The sequence below is a fragment of the Sciurus vulgaris genome (genome assembly GCF_902686455.1).
Source record: "Sciurus vulgaris genome assembly, chromosome: 9".
Lineage (NCBI taxonomy): Eukaryota > Metazoa > Chordata > Mammalia > Rodentia > Sciuridae > Sciurus > Sciurus vulgaris.
The window spans coordinates 56972954-56993292 of record NC_136469.1 but is presented as its reverse complement, the minus strand read 5'-3'; the positions used below and the strand labels follow the sequence as shown (position 1 = coordinate 56993292).

At 38.5% G+C, this 20339-nt stretch overlaps 1 protein-coding gene across 13 annotated transcripts in view; it reads left to right on the top strand.

Moving 5' to 3' along the window:
- Positions 1-20339, top strand: part of NFKB1 (nuclear factor kappa B subunit 1) — a 199013-nt gene that overhangs the window by 140333 nt on the left and 38341 nt on the right. For 12 of the 13 annotated variants that reach the window (XM_079154676.1, XM_079154673.1, XM_079154672.1 and 9 more), the window contains 3 exons: positions 6267-6415; positions 17928-18091; positions 20175-20333. In XM_079154676.1, the coding sequence (XP_079010802.1) occupies positions 6267-6415; positions 17928-18091; positions 20175-20333 (472 nt within the window). Of the gene's footprint in view, positions 1-2836; positions 2978-6266; positions 6416-17927; positions 18092-20174; positions 20334-20339 lie in introns of those variants that run through there. The other variant, XM_079154671.1, reaches the window with a different exon arrangement.

Sequence of the window (20339 nt, the reverse complement as noted above, 5' to 3'; positions counted from 1 at the left end):
GGTCAGCGTGTGACGCACACAAAAAATTAAATTTTCAGAGTAGTTATATGTAGGTAGGGATTTTATTCATCTTCTCTGAGTCGTGGATGAGTCCCTCGCAGCCTGTGGTGTTGAGATATGGTGGTTTGCCATTCTCCGCCCAGCCTAACATCTTGAGCCATACGTGCTGTTGGTCAATCAAGTAGGGCAGGAAACAAGGTAAAAGAACATCAGTAAATTCATGCAAATCCATGAGCACCACTGGAAAACAGTAAGTGGATCAGAGAGGATGTTTTCGTGTCATCCCATACCTTACTGAGAACACCACACTGACATTCACAAGACTTTCAGAGGAATTCCAGAGTCCTCAGTGTCTTGACTGTCTGACCTAGGGTTATGTCACTTGTTACTCTATCTGTCTGAAATTGTTTTCTTATCTGCAAAATGGGGGCAATAGTGCCAACCCTGCCTACCTCACAATGTTGTCAGGCGGCTTAGGGGGCCTTTGGAAACAAGAGAAGGGGAAAAAAAACTATATTTCCATAGCACCTACCACCTGCCAGGCACTGTGTAGTTCTCACAGTGGCTCTCTGATGTCACATTATTGACCCATTTTGTAGACATGGAGTGTGAAGGTCATGGAAGTTATCTAACTTGCGTAGGACCACAGAGCTGGGAGGGGGAAAGCTAGCAATTGATCTCATAACATCAAATGTTCTGCATTAGAGAGAAGGAAGAGACTAACTTTACTGAGCATCTTCCTATCCAGTAACTATGTTAGATACCACTTTGTACTCTGTCGTTTAGTGAAGTTAGTCTATGCTTTATGGTTGTTCAAATAATAAATAACAAAGAACAATAAGAACTGGCTATTTTTCATCCTTGAGAGAAGAAGCAAGATCATATTCTTTATTTCTTTCTCCTTTTTCTTCTTCCTCTTTTTTTCCCCCTTATAATCTGACTCACAACCTAAAAGAGTGAACGTGTGGTTTCATGTCCATAGTATGATTTTTTAAATGAAAGAGACTTGCAAGGGAACAAGAGAACTTTTCCCACCACTCACAGCTATCTCTGAGACCTCCTTTCTCACAGCACACACCAACAATACCAAACAAACAGGTTTTTCAGGAATAACTGAAATGTACCAGCAGTGTGGTAGGCAAAGTAGAGCTATGAAACACTGAAGAGTTTGGACATATACAAAAGTGATCAAGCCAAGTGGTAGCACAGTGTAATGGAAAATGCAAATGAACTTGGAGGTGGCCAGACCTAAGCTCAAGGAACTGCCCCGTCGATACACATTTAGGAACCAATTTACTTCACCTTACTGAGTCTCCTTTCCTTCAGTTGTGGAAGGGGTACCCCTGCTGACCCCACCCCATCCCTGGGCTATTGTGGGGATTGACTGAGTTGGCATATTCCTTCCCCTTCCAGAAACACAGCAAGTTAGCTAGTAGAAGTTGATGGCCTGAGAATTAACAAATAAGACAACAACCCTTTAGTTGCTGATTGCATATGATTTTACTGCCCTTTTCCCTCCAATCACATTCCCCAAACAGGGACAGTATCAGGGCCTCAGTGGGCTAAAGTGGTGAGGAGGGTGTCATGAAAGATTCAGATCTAGGTCTTCCCTTGGAAGAGTGGCTGGATTTTGGCCGGAAGGAAAGGACCTGGGTGGTAGAATGAAGGAACACCTGTACCATGGCAGCAAGAAAGTCTGAGGAGTCAGAGGGGGACTCTCCTCTGGCCCTTGCACACAGTCTTCTCTGTGCCAGGAATACTCTCTCAACCCCCTTGGCCTTACCCACCCCCTTTATTGTTAGACTCCTTCTCTTCTTTCAGATCTCAGCCCTATTTACTCTCTCAGAAAGCTTTGAACTTCCTGACCAGGTCAAAACTCTGTTACAGATCTTCTTTGATAAGCTCTTCACATTTATGCCTTTACATTTGTTTGTGAGATTATTTGATTGGTATCACTCCCACCCTCTACTTCCCATTAGAATAGGAATCAGACCTGGTCTGCACTCACGCCTCGTCCCTTCTCTCCCCGATGCACTACAGTTTGTGGAACATTTAAAAGGGGCTTCATATTTGCTCACTAGATGAATTGACGAGTTTTGGTTATCAGTGAAGTCATAGCCTCCTTGGGAGAAAGGATCTATATTTGGGATTGCTAATCCCCTTAGGTGCCAAGCACTTTATTAACAACCCTAAAATAGCAACCATATTGGTGCTTTTAAAGATGGAGAAACTGAAACCCAGAGATGTTAGCCAACTTTTCCTGTCGACACAGCTCGTTAGTGACAGCAGGGGATCTGAGCCCAGCAGCCTGGCTTCAGGAGCAGTTAGATTTCACCCCATTGTTCTGCAACTGTGTGGCAGAGAACAAAGTCAGGTACAAAGTCCGGTGACAAGTGTGGACTTTTCCTTCCTCCTCTTTTTCACTGTCATCATCATCACCACTTCCCAGGAAAATCTACGTTCGTGCTGCCTCTACTTTCTGCCAATGTGATCTGGCCAAATTTACCCAGAGAGAAAACTGGATATTTCAAATTCTGATTTCTAGAAAATTCTAGACTACTTCTTTTAATCAGCTTTGAAGAACCAATGAGCAAGTACTTCTCCACAGTATGACAGAATTATTTTAAATGAAAGGTGATTTGACTAAGATCAATATTATCAAGACCCTTGGTTTCTAGTTCTTTTTTTTTTTTTTTTTTTTTGCAGAGTAATGGGATTGAATCCAGGGGTACTCTACCCCTGAACCACATCCCCAGCCCCCTTTTTTTAATTTCATATTTTATTTTGAGACAGGGTCTCACTGAATTGCCCAGACTGACCTTGAACTATATCCTCACACCTTAGCCTCCTGAGTTGATGGTTTCTACTTCTTATTTGAAAAGCAGATGTAATCTGTGAGTCCCAAAGATTCTGGAAGAAAGTCTTAAATTTCATCAAGGAAGCCAAGAAAGTCTGAGAACCCTCAACAATGACAGCTGTTAGGTATAAAAACATTGTTATTACTAGAAAATTAACAAAGCCTGTTAACTCAGCATAAAAGACTTACCCTAGGAATAAAAGCGGGGGTGTGAATTGGTCGTTCATTCCCACTGTCTGCTTTTAAACAGGATGTTTTAAAAACTCATCAGGGCATTTGTGTTATCAAAAGACCTGAAGGTAGAAGAGCACATGACAGCAATAAATAAACTACCAGCTAACACTTGTATACAGCTATTATTTGCTGCACATTATTCTAAAAGCTTTGAGTGATTAACATGGGCAGTTCTCACCACAACCTTTTAAGGTACCATGATCGCATTTTACAGATGAGGAAACTTAGCAAGGTCACGTGGCTTGCCTGCCTCTCATGTCCATGCCCTTACAGTGTCCCTGCATAGCTGACTACTCAGTAATTTCACCTTTGTCTCCTTGGCTGTATTGGAAAGCTTAATTTATGTTTAAGCCAGTACTGTTCAAGAGTCTGTCATGTATAGACTCTTTCAGAAAACCCTTTCTAAGAGATATAGTTGCTCTCTGTAAATTTAATTTTCAAAGGAGTCCGTGTTCTAAGAAGTGAAAGGGAGGCAGAATGAAAACAAATTTTCCATAGAACAAATTAATTTCTGAATCAATTGCAAATACCTCTTAGTCATGGCATTTTATGAAGGATAGTCTCCCTGGAGTTAGTTTGCCAAGGTCTCCATGTACCATATAATTTGCAAATAGTATCATTTTGTCTCTCCCCACACTTCAGCTTTCTTCTTTCAGTTGATACTCTGGAAAGTCCACAAAGCCCAGGGGCCTCCCTGTTGTTGCCCTGTGGTCTGTGTAAAAACCAAACGTTGCTATGCTGAGTTGGACTCTTTCAAATGGATCAAACAGCACATTAGTCACTGGCAAATCTTTCAGGTCCTTTACCTCAGAGACTACCCAGTTCCTCATTCTTGCCACCCTTCTGGCATGAAGTAATCATTAAGAAAAACATGTGAGTGCTTGGTGAGCACACCTCCCACCTCTTTCCATCAGTGCTAGTGAGTAACTCCCTCATAATGGTAACATAGAAGGGTCCAAATGTCCAGGGCGATCTGGTTAATCGCTGAAGCCTGGTGTGCGCTCAGGTGAATGGCTTGCCTGTTTTCACCCAAGTGAAACCTCCCAGTGTTGCTCTTGTGCCAACTGTCACCTTAGAACTGAAGTTACTTGGTTTACTTAGTGCTCTTAATGAAGACTGATTTCAGATGTCATTGCAAGGCCCCGAACTGGCATCAGTAATCCAGGGAGTACAGTCAGCCTGGAGCAAATCCAGCACTCTTCATTTCCCGTCCTGCACTCAAGGGCAAAGGCTTCCTGCCTACTACATAACAGGGAAACATGCTCAATTCATAATTAGCTTTATGCCCAGAAGGGCTTTTAAATGCTATGCCTAAGAAATTGATTTGTGCTTTGAGGTGGTCAAAATCAAATTTAATCTGACACCCCCTTTGTAATTAGTTTGCTCTACAAGGACTAGAAGCCACTCCCCAGCAGGTGGCCTTGGTCCTTGAGAGAGGGGATGTCTTAGTTCGTTTTCCATTGCTATAGCTGAATATTACAGACTAGGTGATTCATACAAAATAAAGGTTGTTCATCTGACTCACAGTTCTTAAGTTGGGAAGTTCAAGACTGGGTAGCTACATCCTTCTGGTGGGGACTCTTTGCAAATTCCCAAGGTAACACAGGGCATCACACGGTAAGACAGAATGTCTTGGCTTAAGCATCTCCTCCTCTTCTTAGAAAGTGACAGCCGCATTGGATTTAAGGCTGTAACCCTATGGCTTATTTGACTTTATTTGTCTCCCAAAGGTTCCACCTCCAATACCATAGTTGGATTGAATTTCTACCTTCTTAGTACTAACAATGGGAGTTAAATTTCTACATGGGTGGAGGCATCCAAACCATTGGTAGATATTAAGAGGATTCAGAACTAACCTCTGCCACCGCTCAGCACCAGGGCTTGGGCAGAGAGGCAAAGCCACACAGTTATTGAAGGGGCATCTATCTTTTGCTGAGGTGGACAGTATCTCTCCCCAGCCTTTAGGGGACTAATCCCAGCAATGATCATATTCTCAACTCTTGCAATCAGAGATTGGTCTAGAAAAAAGTTCATACTGGGAAGATCCTACAACAATCCTGCCTCAGCAGAATATGAATCCAGTTGATGATGTTTATAGTAGAAGCAGGTTGGTTAAAAAGGATTCTTCCAGGACGTTTCATTGGCAAGCGTAGGTTCTATACCTCGAGTTTATATCAGAAGGGCTTCCAGAGGTACAGTGCGTCTCTAAGAATTTGCCTGAATTTATGATTGGGTTCTAACTTAACAGGGTTCAGGAGAGTAAAAATAAGGCCATGGGTCTTTTCTGTTGGTATGATTTCAGTGCTGGGACTTTCTCCAGGAAGGAGTCTGTGGTCTACTGGATAAACAACTACAGGAGAAAGAGTGTCCAAGCTCTTTTGCTATTTCCTTTTTGTTGTCCTCATTTTAAGGATACACAAATAAAAAAGATAAATGACCTAAATGAAAAAGATTTAGTTTTATAAAATAAGAACTGAACAACTAAACACATGTGAAATCTAAGGATTTGCAGTTATGGAGTGCACTCTTTTTTAATTGAAGAAACCTAACAGTGACCTGAGCATATGTGATTATGAATGTTAATTCATTATCAAGGCTCATGGCAGAAAGAACTTCTGAATGCTCAGGAATCCCAAAAGATGACGGTCAGCCAGCTCTGTGGACTTGAGTGTTCAAAGTCAACCTTCAGAGTCAGGTCCTAGGACAAGACTCCTGCACACCAGAGGCTTAGGATGCACTGTTTTTACTGTGCTCATTCCCTTGATTTCACTAGTTCCTTTCTCATTGATCATTTACCCACATTTTGAAACCAGAAAATGTGATGAGGGTTCAGTGAAAAAGCACATTCTTAGATAGTAGTAAAGAGCTGCCTCATGACAACAAGGAATCTTCCAGGATATGCTATTCCAGCTTTCCCAGTGCATACTGCCTTCTAAATGGCCTGCTTCCTGGAGTGTATCTTCTCACCACATAACACAACCTCTATGAACATTTCAGTTTATTTCCATCCATTCATCTAGTCATCACATTTAAAAATAGATCTGTGGGCATATATGTATGGATACACATAATTTTGTATTTTACTTCTTATACTTACCAGTTGATCATAGATTTTTTTTTTTCATGTGGCCTTCGAGTCAGCTATGCTAACTCATTAAATGTGTTTTTTATATAGATCTGCAACTATGTGGGACCTGCAAAGGTTATTGTTCAGTTGGTCACAAACGGAAAAAATATCCACCTGCACGCTCACAGCCTGGTGGGAAAACACTGTGAGGATGGAATCTGCACTGTGAATGCTGGACCCAAGGACATGGTGGTCGGGTAAGTGAGGGCACAGGAGGCTGTGGAAGGCGGGAACGGATAGAATGTGAGGTGCAGGAATGTGGAATTAGCAAACCTGTCTCACAAACCCTTCTAAGACTCCCAGCAGTTGAAAGGGGTGAGGGCAACAGTTGCTCTTAGTGGGACTCCAAGGAGGAAGGCAACAACCCTTGTGTCTGTGGCCTAGACTAATCATTTGTAGTACCCTTTCCTACTCTCAAAGGTGGTCCAGTTTGGATGATAAATTACATGGTCACTTGACTAGGAGGCATTTATGCCACTTTCAACAATATTGTCTGTCTGGAAAAAGATAAGGACAAATTTGAAGAAAACTGACTACCAGAAAGCAACACTTTAGAGGTAGTTTTTACCTTCTTGATGATTCCTTCAATGAGTTTATAGTGTGAACCTTTGGGGTATGAAGTAGATAAATATGGTTCCAACTTTGTGCTCTTAGAAAGTGTGCACAGATGAGAAGCCAAGGAATGGAAATTCGTTTGGTCATTCATAGAGTTGAAACATAAATAGGAAGTGACATGTTCATTTAAGGATTGGTCAAGTAAATAATTTTTAATGAATGAAGTTTATAGAATTTAAATCCAAAAGTATTAAGATTTTTTTAATAAAACATATTTATTATGCTAAATAATAGATTTTATTTCTAATTTTCCTAAAATAGCATATGACATAGTAATTTAGCACATGATATATACAGTCAATAATCCAAGAAATTGTTATTTTAAGTCCTACCTTTGAACCTCTCAAAAACCAAAGAGATAAGAAATGTTTAATTAATCTTATTTAATTTTTTAAATATCTTTCACCATTTTTTAATCCTGGTTTAAACAGTTTATGCTAAAATTCTAGTTAATGTGGGCTGTTCACTCAAAAGAAAGCTGATGATAGCATTTCAGGTTTTAAATTCTGGTCAAGTTTCAGGTTGGTTGTAACCAAGGAGGTTGAGTTGTTATGTTCCTAGGTATTTCTTTGTTTGACTGTGAAAATATTCAAGTGTGAAAAACCTAGAGAGAGAGCTTTCTTTTAAGTTGCTAAAATCTGATTCTTTTGATGTTAGAAAAAAAGATTCTAGATTGAAGAAAGAAGCCAAAATTTATTTGAAAAATTCAAGTGTGTTTGATATAAACTTGTTTCAACATCCTCTTGAAAGACTGGCTTGTTTCCTACTGTATGTCACGGTAGGTTGGAGGTCTGATCTGGAATATCCTTCCAGTTTCTGACTGACCTATGAGAGTTTTGAAATGTAGGGTAATTGTTATCACTTCAGACTCATTCATCACTTAGTGTGTCTGCAGATTTACTCCAATAGGTTCCTGTTAGTTTGCAGTGTTGATTCTCTTTGGTCTTGTTTAATCTGTGTGCTAATCTTTGTCTTGGAGAAAATTATAGTTAAAGCTCCCTACTAATAATATCTATTAATGTAAACTTCCAGTATGTAGTCTGGTGTTTAGCAATCTTTGATGATTTTAGAAGGAACTAATGGATTTGGGGCATAGAATAGTACAAGCAAATCACCTGTCTACAAGCAAGATGAAGATTCAGTTCTTTTACACTTTCATAGTGCAGGGGCCGGGGATATAGGACTTTGAAGTTGGAAGTACTCGTCATTCATTGACTCATTTATTCATTCATCAAACATTTTGAACATCTAAACTCCTGAGTTTGATCCCCCTGATATTGGCTCTGTGAGATTTTCTAACCCTAGACAATTTCTTTGAGGAATGTAATCAAGGAAAGGCCCCTGTGAGCTACAGAGACTCAGTAGCCTTTCTTGTTCAATGGTCTGTAGGAGATCGGTACCTCCTTTCCCATTTGATTGTGAGCGTAGAGATATTTGCCAAAGTACACTATTTCCTTTATAATTCATTTGTCTTTCTCTCTGTCACTGTCTCTCTTTTTAAGTTTTCAATATCAGAACTGATTGCTCTTTTGTAGAAAGCACACCATACAAACATTCTGCAAACCAGAATTCTATTTTCACTTCTGTCACTCTAAACGAGTAAGACGAAGGGCAAGTTGCGTGACGTTTTTGGAGACCTTAATCCCTTCCCTTACAAAATGAGTTTGTATTACAGAATCTATCTCCAGGCTCTTTATATCTCCAAAATTCTAAACTGAGCTAACACTAGCTTATATTAGGAAATAACCTGAGCAAACTTGCCCACATATGTTTCTGTGGCATGACGTCAATTATTATTATTATGTTCTGACTTGCAGACCAGAATATCAAATGGAAAAATCAGGAAGATAGCCAAAGTTAATCCTTAGACTTGTCAATACTAGAAATAGAACCAAGATAATCTGTTTTCAATAGTACAGATTAGTCTAAGAGTATGGATTCACAAGCAGAACACTGTTCCAACACATCAAAAAAAGACATTAAAAAATGACATATAAAAAGGCACATAAAAACTGACATATAAAAGCCTTTAAGGGGCTGGGGATATACCTCAGTTGGTAGAGTGCTTGCCTTGCAAGCAAAAGGCCCTGGGTTCAAATCCCCAGCACTTCCAAAAAAAAAAAAAAAAAAAGCCTTTAAATTCTCAAAATCAGAAGAATTACCTTTCTTTGGCTTCTCTTCACCTTTCTCTAAGCATAAATTTTCAATAATCTTAGTTTTTGTAGTTTTCAAAACTATTTTATCCTTATTAAAATATTCATGTTTTAAATAACTTGTCTGGTTTTTTTCTTTTCAAAAATGTTCCCTGTTTTTTCCCACACTTCTTACTGGTGCATTTTAGTTGTACATACTGATGGGATATATTGTTACATATTTGTACATGCACACAATACAAAATGTAATGATCTAATTTGGCCAATATCACTCTGCAGCACTTTAACCTTAGTCTTAATTATAGGTTTTATTGCTTTACTCTGAGATATTTGTCTTTTTGGTTTTCAATTTCTTTGTTTTAGTGAGTTTTCCTTTTTTTTTTCTTATTCATTTATTAGTTAGCTTTTATTATCTTTCTTGAAAAGATACTCTTAGTTTGGTTTTTTATTTTGACCTGGAATAGCAACAATTTTCTCCCATTTTTAAAATTTGTTCTTTTTCACTATACATGGCAATGGAGTGTATTTTGACATATTATACATACATGGAGTATAACTTATTCTAATTAGGATCTCTTTCTTGTGGTCGTTACATGATATGGAGTTTCACTGGCAGTGTATTCATATATGAACATGTTATGTCAGATTCATTCTTCTTTCCTATTCCTATCCCCCCTCTCTTCCCTTCATTCCCCTTTGTCTAATCCAACAAATTTCTCTTCTTCCCCTCCCCACCCCCGCCTTGTTGTGTGTTGGCATCCATATATCAAAGAGAAGATTCAAACTTTGGGTTTTGGGGGGATTGGCTTATTTCCTTTTTTTTATTTTTATTTTTTTAGTTGTAGATGGACACAATACCTTTATTTTATGTATTTATTTTTATGGAATACTGAGGATTGAACCCAGTGCCTCACATATGCTAGGTGAACGCTCTATCACTGAGCCACAACCCCAACCCAGGGATTGGCTTATTTCACTTAGCATAATAGATCCATCCATTTACCAGCAACAGTCATAAAGTCCTTCTTTTAATGGCTGAATAATATTCCATTGTGTGTATATACCACATTTTCTTTATCCATTCTCTGTTGAAGGTCACCTAGGTTGGTTCATAGCTTGGCTATTGTGTGAGCTGCAGTAAACATTGATGTGACTGAGTTATTGTAGTGTGCTGATTTTAAGTCCTTTGGGTATACACTGAGAAGTGGAATAACTGGGTCAAATGGTTCCATTCCAAGTTTTCTGAGTAATCTCCATACTGCTTTCCAGAGTAGTTGCACCAATTTGCCGTCCCACCAGCAATGTATGAGTGGACCTTTTTCCCCACATCCTTGCCAACATTTATTGTTACTTCTATTCTTGATAATTGCCATTCTGACTGGAATGAGATGAAATCTCAGTGTAGTTTTAATTTGCATTTCTCTAATTAGAGATGTTGAACATTTTTTCATATATTTAGTTTTTTTACTTTTCAAAGTTTATTAAAAACAAATGGTCTTATTCTATTCTTATTCAACAGACTTTAAATTTCATACAGCAGGATCAAACTAATACAAGATATTTCAATAGAAGAAAGTCCATTACTGCAAGAAGTTTCATGCAGAATTAACACATTCAAGAATATTACTCATCTAAAGAAAAGTAAATATACCAAACTGATATTTGGAAATGGTGAAATATTTTTATTCTTGGCACTATTTGAGTCCACAATTTTTTGACTATATTTTCCATTCAAATATTTTGTCACTATAAAGACAAATATCTCATAATTAATCATAGTTTTATTTTTTAAATAATACACTTTTTATTTATTCTCTAATTATTGATACATATTTGAATTTTTCCAGCTTGCACATAATGCTGTTGTAAACATTCTTTCACATGGTGAACATAGGTTCCACATAAATTGTTGACCACTCATATTTCTTCTTCTGTGAAGTGCCTATTCAGTTCCTTTGCCCACTTATTGACAGTTTTTGGGTTTTTTGTTTGTTTGTTTTGGTGTTAAGTTTTTTGAATTCTTAATGTATCCTGTAGATTAATTCTCTATCTGAGGTGCAAGTGGCAAAGATTTTCTCCTATTCTGTAGGTTCTCTCTTCACACTCTTGTTTCCTTGGATGTGAAGAACCTTTTTAGTTTGATAAACCATCCCATTTATTGAATATTAACAATTTCTTCAACAACATTTAAATTCCTTGAAATTTTCATTCGGTGGAAAATATCTATAATTACTTAACTTTTTTGAGGTGTCTTTGCCCACCAATAATCACCACACACTGTTTGATTTTTGGTAGTCTGGGTTTAGAGAGATATGGAATATCTTTGTTCTTTTACAATTATCATGTACAGCATATAGCAGCTGGCAAACCCTAGAAGTAGATATATAAATATAAAAATGCAAAGGAGAAACATTAGGCCTGCCTACTGAGCTAGTACAGATGTTAAATTGCTATTTTATAGATCCAAAACCAATTAATTATTGGTAATTTCATTGGGTTGGACCTTAATATTCATAAAAGGAACTGACTAAAGGAAATGACTAAGTATGGACCAAGGGTGGAAGTATCAAACTTCCAAATTAGAGTATGTATTGTGAATCAAAAGCTGCTTTTAAATTCTATGAAGTCAGTGGCAGAGTCCTGCGAGAGAGGAAGGCCACAGAAAGGGGCCCCTTTCGAATCACAGCCCAATGACGGGGATTCAAATATAACCAGAGGGCAGCAACAGTCGGATGATTACATGATGGAAGCATGTGGCAGACTGTAGCAGGTTTGAACTTGGCCACTAATTAAAGACACCCTGGGTCACTCTGGTGCCGGGCCCCTTCCCAGAGACCCTGATCTCGTTGGATAGAGTAGGGTAGAGTCAGGCTCTCACACCCCAGGGTACATCTGAAGCAGCTGGAGGATTTGTTAAAACACTAGTCGATAAAACTCACCCGCAAAGCTTCGGATTCCGTAGGTCTGGGGTAGGGCCTAAAATTTGTATCTCAGTAAGTTCTAAGGTAATGCTGATGTTGCTGGTCTGGAGACTACATGTTGAAAACCATTCATGCCCAAAATGTGTGATTTTGAGTAAGGAATAGGGCTGTAGTCCCAGTCTCATTATTAGCAGTGATAACCTTTCTTTAAAAATTTTGTCAAGTATATTGAAGCAGAATCAAAATTTTATAGTACTCTCCCTTTAAAATGTTCATTTCTGTGAATTTTGACAAATATTCATATAACCACCACAATCAAAAAACAGAATAATTCCTTAACCCCCCAAGTTCCTGTATACTCTCTTTTATTCAATTCTTTTTCCCAACTCATCCTGACAACTGCTGGTGTGTTTTCTAGTCCTATAGTTTTGCCATTTCCAGAATGATATATAAATGGAACCATGATTAGTGGCTTTTTTTAAGTCTGGCTCCTTTCACTTAGCGTCATGCAGTATTACATGGTTAGCCTTGATTGAAATATACTCCCACCTGGATATCTTTTGGCAACTGATATTTGATTTAATTCCATTATGGTTTAAAAAAATAGTTGGTATAATTTGTATCCTTATAAATTTAAAAATACTTGTTTTATGGCTCAGAATATGATCTATCTTAGTAATTTTCCATGTGTACTTAAAAAGAAAGTTTACCTTGTCTTGCTGAGTAGATGTTCTATAAATGTCAATTAGGTCAAGTTGTTTGATAGTGTCGTTCAAGTCTTTTATGTTGTTATGGATTTTCTGTCTACTGGTTCTATCAATTATTGAGAAAGAGGTGTTTAGATCTCTGACTATACTTATGGATATGTCTATTTTTCCTTTCAGTTCTGTAAAATTTTGCTTCTGGTAATGTGAAGCTCTTCTATTAGGAACATAAATATTTAGGATTCTTATGTCCTCTTGATGATTGATCCCTTTGTCATTATGAGGTAATCCTCTTTTATCCTTGATAAAGTTCTTTGCTTAAAAATCAGCCTCAACCGATACTAAGATAAGTACTTCAGCTTTCTTTTGTTAATGTTAGCATGGGACATTTTCTTCTCATCCTCTTAGTTGTAACCTATTTATATATTTATACTCAAAATAAATATGTACTCATATAATTGAGTCTTGCCTTTTTATTCAATCTGACAGTGACTTTTAATAGGATTGTTTAGGCCACTTATGGTTAATGTGATTATTGATAAAGCTGTGCTTAAGTCCACTATCTTGCTATTTTTTTTCTCCTGTCACATCTGTTTACTGTTCCTACTTTCCTTCTTTTGGATTAATTGATTATTTGTTATGATTTCATTTTCTTTTTTTTTTCTTTCTTTTTTTTTGGTTTATATGTCTTTGTATTCTTAGCAATTGTTTTAGGGTTCATACGATACATCTTGTACTTGTCAAAATCTACCTTTAAGTAAAATTATTTCCTGTTCTGTATAGTGAACCTTAGAACAGTTGTACTTTCATTTCCCTTCTCCACATTTTATGCTATTGTGTCATATATTTTACATACATGTGCCATAGATCCCACAATGATTTTTATTTTTGCCTTAGACAATATCTTGTAAAGAAAAAATTTAATTAGGGAAAAAATTTTGTATTTACACACATATTTACCATTTGCTCTGCTCTTCATTTTGTTTTGTAAGTTAAGTTTTCTGTCTGGTATCATTTTCCTCTGCCTAAAGCTCTTCCTTCAATTTTTCTTGTACCACTCATCTGATGCTGATGAATTCTAGCATTTGTCATATATCTGAAAAGTCTTTACTTCATCTTTGTTATTCAGAGATATTTTTGAACAGTAGAGAATTCTAGGTTGACAGTGTTAATTTTTCATGAGGTTAAAATTTGTTGCTTCTCTGTCTTGAGGCTTGCCTGTCTCCAACAAGAAGCTTCGTGTCAGTCTTGTATCATTGTTCCTGTGAACATAATGTGTCATTTTTTTCTTCCACTGTTTTTCAGATTTTCTCTTCATCATTACTTTTAAGCAATTAGATTATGATGGACTTTAGTGTAGCTTTATTCATAGTCCTTGTCCTAGGGATTCATTGGAATTCTTGGATCGCAGGCTTATATTTTTGTTGAATTTTAAAACTTTTAACCCATTGTGTTTTCAAAGATTTTTTTTCTTCTGCTTACTTTTCTTTTTATCTAATTCTGGAGCACTGATTACACATATTTGACCATTTGGAATTGTCCCACAGCTCACTAATGATCCCTTCCCTTCCCTTCCTTTCCCTTCCCTTCCCTTCCCTTCCCTTTCCTTCCCTCCCCTCCCCTCCCCTCCCCTTCCCTCCCCTCCCTTCCCCTTCCCTTCCCTTCCCTTCCCTTCCCTTCAACAGGCCTTCATGCATCCTGAGCATGTGCTCTATCACTAAGCTTCACCCCTTCCTCGTCTTGTTTTAAATTCTTTTTTCTCTGTGTTTCATTTTGGATAGTTTTATTACTATATTTTCAAGTTCACTAATCTTTTTGTCTATTGTGTCTAATAGGTTTTTAATCCCTCTAATGTATTTTTTCCTCAGAAATTGTAGTTTCCAGCTACATGTTTGTTTGAGATCTTTTTTATAACCCCAATGTTTCCCCTTTAACATACCAATGCTTGCTTTCTTTTTGACCATGTTGAATCTATCTATAAGAGCCATTTCAATGTACTTGTCTACAAATGTTGTCGTCTGCAGCATTTCTGGGTCTATTTCTATTTGTTGATTTTTATCCTCTGTATGAGTAACATCTTTCTTCTTCTTTCTATGCCATGTAATATTTTATTAGGTGCCTGACATTTTGAATTTTGCAGTGCTGGGTGCTGGATTTTTTTTTTTTTTTTTTTTTTGAGGGAATATGCCTTTAAATATTTTTGAAAATTGGAATGAAGTTAAATTTGGGAAACTTTTGACTCTTTCTAGACTTACTTTTAAGCTGATTAGGGACATCAAGAAAGCCTTTAGTCTAGGTTAACACCATCACTCTGGCACTACCTTCTGATATTCAACCTGATGCTCCATGCATTATGAGGTTTCTTGAATGGTTGCATCATTCAGGAATTGCTATAAGAATTGCTCCACCTGCTCCTTTATGGTGGCTCCTCTCCCAGCCTTGGGTAGTTTCCCCCATATATGCTATGATCAGTACTCAGCTGAAGACTTGAGTGGGTCTCTGAATCTTACTGCATTCCCTCTCTGCTGCTCTGCCTGTGAATTCCAGCTTCCTTGGCCTCCTCAACTCAAGTGGATTAGAGGCTAAGATTGGGTTCCCCCTTCCTGTGCCGTAACCTGGGACTCTCTCTAGGTATTAAGCTAGAGTAATCATAAGATTCACATTACTTATTTTTATTTTCTTAAATATGGCTCTTCTGTGCTGCCTGTTTTTTGACAACCATTTTTTTCACATGTGAGAGGTTCTGTTCAATCTGTTACCCCATCATTAACCTAAAGCAGAAGACTGACATTGTTTTATAACCAAATTAAACTGTTCTTGATTCACCTAATACACAAGAATGATGCCTTTCTAGTAGAAAATAAATTAAATACCCATCAAATAAACATCAAGCCAGGTGTGGCAGTGCACACCTATAATCCCAACAACTCAGGAGGCTGAAACGGGAGGATTGTGAGTTCAAAACCAGCCTCAACAATGACAAGGCACTAGGCACCCTGTCTCTAAATGAAATACAAAATAGGGCTGGGGATGTGGCTCAGTGTTTGAGTGCCCTTGAGTTCAACCCCCAGTACAAAAATAAAATAAAATAAAATAAAATAAATAAAATAAAATATTCGCAAAGTATTTTATAGGGCTGGGGTTGTAGCTCAGTGGTAGAGTACGCACTTAGCATGTGTGAGGCACTGGGTTCAATCCTCAGCACCACAGAAGAATAAGTAAAGGATCATATCCATATACAACTGAAAAAAAGTATCTTATAGATGGTGCAGTGTAAAGTGCTGCACAGGTATTTGACGTTCCATTCCTAGGAGATTGAAATTCCTAGATCACTATTTTCCCATCATTGTGGATGTTCTATACAGGAATAATAGGGGCAAATGGTACAGGTGCTGCTGAGGGTGGATGCCTCTGTGCACATTGGTCTGTCATAGTGCTTAGTTTTCTGTGCAGCATTCATGTATTCAATAGACAAATACTGAACTCCCGTGTGTCAGGCAGCATCCTAGCCATTGGAGATCCCTGCCCTCGGGGGCTTCTCTTCTACTGGTGTATTTGATTCTCTGCATACATCCCACTGTCCCCTTTTTCACCTCTGTCTAGTCACACGATGCATTCCATGTCTGGGCTTCCATGTAAGCTCATTTCATTCTGTCTTCACCTCTTCTGTTCCTTTCCCACATTAATGAGCACAGAAGCATCCACCCTTAGCAGCACCTGTACCACTTGTCCCTTTCAATCTTATTCCCATATAGAACATCCACAATGATAGGAAAATAGTGGTCTCCCCATTTCAATCTCCTAGGAATGGAATGTCAACTTTCATTCAGTCCAGTTGTCTTAACATGTCGTTCTTTCCTCTACAAATTTATATTATATCATATTGAATTGTATATGTCTGTGTGGATATGTATACATTTTGTTTCTGAGAAAAAAAAAATCTTTACCAAAGCTCACAGGTGTTTAACTCTGAGAGATCTGGGTCCCGTTGACCTCTTTGAACTCTTCCAGATGAGGACCACTTGTTCATTTCATTCTGGCCACGTTGACCTCTGGACACTTGTGTTTTGAAAACACCAGCATGGTCCTATCCCGGGATGTGTGCACTTGCTGCTCCTTCTGCCCTGGTGCTCTGCATCCCAAAATCTGCATTTTTCCCTCACTTCCTCAGTTTTACTCAGTTGTCACCTTTTTGCTGAGTTCTTCCTGCTCTCTCATTTTAAGTGTCATATTTTTCCTGCCTACTATTTCTTCTATTCCCCATTCCTATCTTACTTTTCTTAATAACACTCATTACCTTTCAAATTATGTCATACAATTTTCTTCTTCCTTCCTTTCTTTCTTCTCTGTCATCATACTACACATAAGTTCCATGAAGATAGAGATGATTCTACCACTGATAAAAGCTCCAAGGACACTTCCAGCACTAATAAGAACCTGCTTAAATATTTGTTGAACAAATGAGGCTTCTTGATAAAGTGCTTTTTTGTCATTTATTAGCATCTTATTTTATATTTATTAAATACACGTCTTTGTTATGCACTTTAAAACAATTGATGGGTGGAGCATTTTATGTATTTTCCTGAAATGTTTTCATTTACTTTATTTAGCTTATGAACATATTTTGTTCTACAAATATGTAGCCTTCATGAGATGAAGGTTCTCCATCCCTGATTATATTTGCACTCTCAGTACATGAGTGCTGTGGAATTAGATGATATTTTGGTGATGATAGGTAATTCCAACCTTCTAGATCACAGAGGAGAAAATGGGGTTCCAGGTAGACTTTAAATCCCACCAGAAACCCAGGGATGATAAAAAAATTTTTTTTTCTTCCAAACATGATACTTATTCTTGTTCTTCAAAAATGTTAGTATATATTTGGAATTTTAAATTTATATCATATGATCCCATAGAAAATGCCCTAAAATGAATCCAGGTACAACTTCCTTATTGGGATATGTACAAGTATACCCCACTCCACTTCTACTAAGCTCTGAAAACAAAAGATTCATTTAAGTTTACTGTAGACATTTGGTAGCAAAATCTACTCTGACCTGACATGCAGCTGTTTATAATTTTTGTTTTTCCATTTGATGTGTCTAGTTATAGGTTTCTCTGTGGAAGTGTTAACGTGTTTGATGACATTGTGCCCCCCCAGACCCGATGATAGTATTATGTGATATGCAGTATATTCCATATAGTGCCCTTCTAATATTAAAAATATACACAATGCGTACCTTACAAAAGTGAAACCAGACTCTCCAGTTATTAAGTAACTTTGGATTGTTTTTGCTGTTACTGTTTTCCCTTCAGCTTTGCAAACCTGGGTATACTTCATGTGACAAAGAAAAAAGTATTTGAAACACTGGAAGCACGGATGACAGACGCATGTGTAAGGGGCTACAATCCAGGACTTTTAGTGCACCCTGACCTTGCCTATTTGCAAGCAGAAGGTGGAGGAGACCGGCAGCTCACAGGTGAGCATCTCTGTCCCAGCCTTGTTCCTCTGAGGAGCTCAGGCATGTGTTTTCTCATGCATGCATGGAACTATATGTTCGTCTACATGCTTTAGGCTTCTCCTTCTCCAAGTCTATACCCCACACAGCTCTCACCCTTTCCCTCCTCAGAACCTTCTATGGCATCCTGCAACCTCTAGAATAAAATGGACACCTCCATAGCTTGGTGTACAAAACCCTCCCATTCTGTCACCAGCCATCCTTCCAGGCGTATCTCCAGCCCCATCCTGCTGTCACCTCTTGCTATCACTGCTCTCGGAACACGGGATGCATATTCATACCTACCTACGTGTCTTCTTCTGCTGGCAACACTCCATCCTTTCCTTTCAGCCTGTCAAAACCTAAGTACAATTGGTCCAAAGAACACCTGTTATACCTACCCCAATTTGCTGTATCATAAGGAAAACATCAAGTATTATCTCTATCATAATAATGAAATTATTTCTATTTTTTCGCCTATAGTCAGATTGTTTCTTTGAATCTCATTTCCTGGCCTATCACATGACCATTTCCATTTTACATTTTGTCCTTTAGGGTTTTTGGGGGTTTTGGATTTTTCTTTTTGTTGTTGTTGTTGTTGTTTTGGGGAGGAGGTGATTTTTTTTTTTTTTTTTTTTTTTTTTTGTACCAGGGGTTGAACCACTGAGCCACATCCCCAGTCCTTTTATGTATTTTATCTAGAAAGACCCTTCTCTCTGAGCTGCTCAGGGCCTTGCTGAGTTGCTGAGGCTGGCTTTGAATTTGCAATCCTCCTGTCTCAGCCTCCCAAGCTGCTGGGATTACAGGTGTGTGCCACTGCATCTGGCACATTTTGTCGTTTAGTTTGACCCTCCTGTGATCATCTCATGCTCATGTAACCCACAACTGAACATCATTTCTCTACTACACATTGCCGTCTTCTGCCACCCAGCCTCTGAGACTGCACATCGTCTTGGACTTCTTTTCACTTGTGCTACCTCTTCAGACCCTGCTCCACCTCTTTGCTGAACTCCCTGGCATTCCACTACTCACTCCATTTTCATTGCTTCAGTGATAGTCCTCTCCTGGTCTCTCCCCCTCCACTCCTAGTCCAGTTTACACCCTGTGGCAGATAGATCTCACTAAGACCTACAACCCACCACTACCTGGCATCTCCCCATTGCCTACAAAGTCTAAATTCTGCAAGTTGCTATTTCAGACCTCCCAAATGCTGGCCCCTGTCTGCATGTCCAGCTGTTTTCCACTCAACCCTTTCCTGTCAAACAGAACCACTCCATAGAAGAACCAAGGTTTCTCACTTCCCCCAAGGTGGCACATTCTTTCTATTCTTGCTGTCCTCTCTTCCTGAAATGACCTTCTCCACACTCCTCACATGTTCAAATTCTACCATCCCTTCAAGACTTAGAACAAATGCTGCTTCCTTCTGCTCCAGAGCCTCTGAACTCTCCTCCCTCAAAATCCCATGTCACTCATCTGTAGCTCTCAGGCAGTGCTTATCACTTATCCCTTTTATGATACTATAAATTAAATGTGAATTTATGCATCAGCATGAAAACTCCATCAGGAGGAAAAGAACAAATATGATCAAGTCATTTGATTTCTTTGCAAGTACTTTTTGAGCACCTATGTTCAGACCCACAGTGGAAGAAGCACAGTCCCTGAGCTTAATGAACTTTTGGGATAATTAATTTTCACATTTCTCCATATGGCTAGTGCATAATAGACTTATTACATCCCACTCCATCACAATCTTTGTGCCTTTGACTCTCATTGAAAGGAAAAAAAGCAGAATGAGGGAGGACAGGAGAAGATAGGCAGTCTGATACATGAAGACAGTTATTACCAAAATCCAGAGAAAATTCAGATCTTAGCTTGATAACTTTAATTGGGGATGACATAAATGGGACTACTTAAAATTTTTTACTAACAATATAAAGAATTTCAAAAGAGAGAGGGAAAATAAACGGGTTTTTAAGGCCTCGTTCTTTGAGTTTATAAAGGTTGTTGTAGAAGTTCACACTTTGCGCTGCCTTTTGGCATGAACGACTGTGCTGTGTGATCCTAGATCGGGAAAAGGAGCTCATCCGCCAGGCAGCTCTTCAGCAGACGAAGGAGATGGACCTCAGCGTGGTGCGGCTCATGTTTACAGCTTTTCTTCCTGACAGCACGGGCAGCTTCACCAGGCGCCTGGAACCCGTGGTGTCAGACGCCATCTATGACAGCAGTGAGT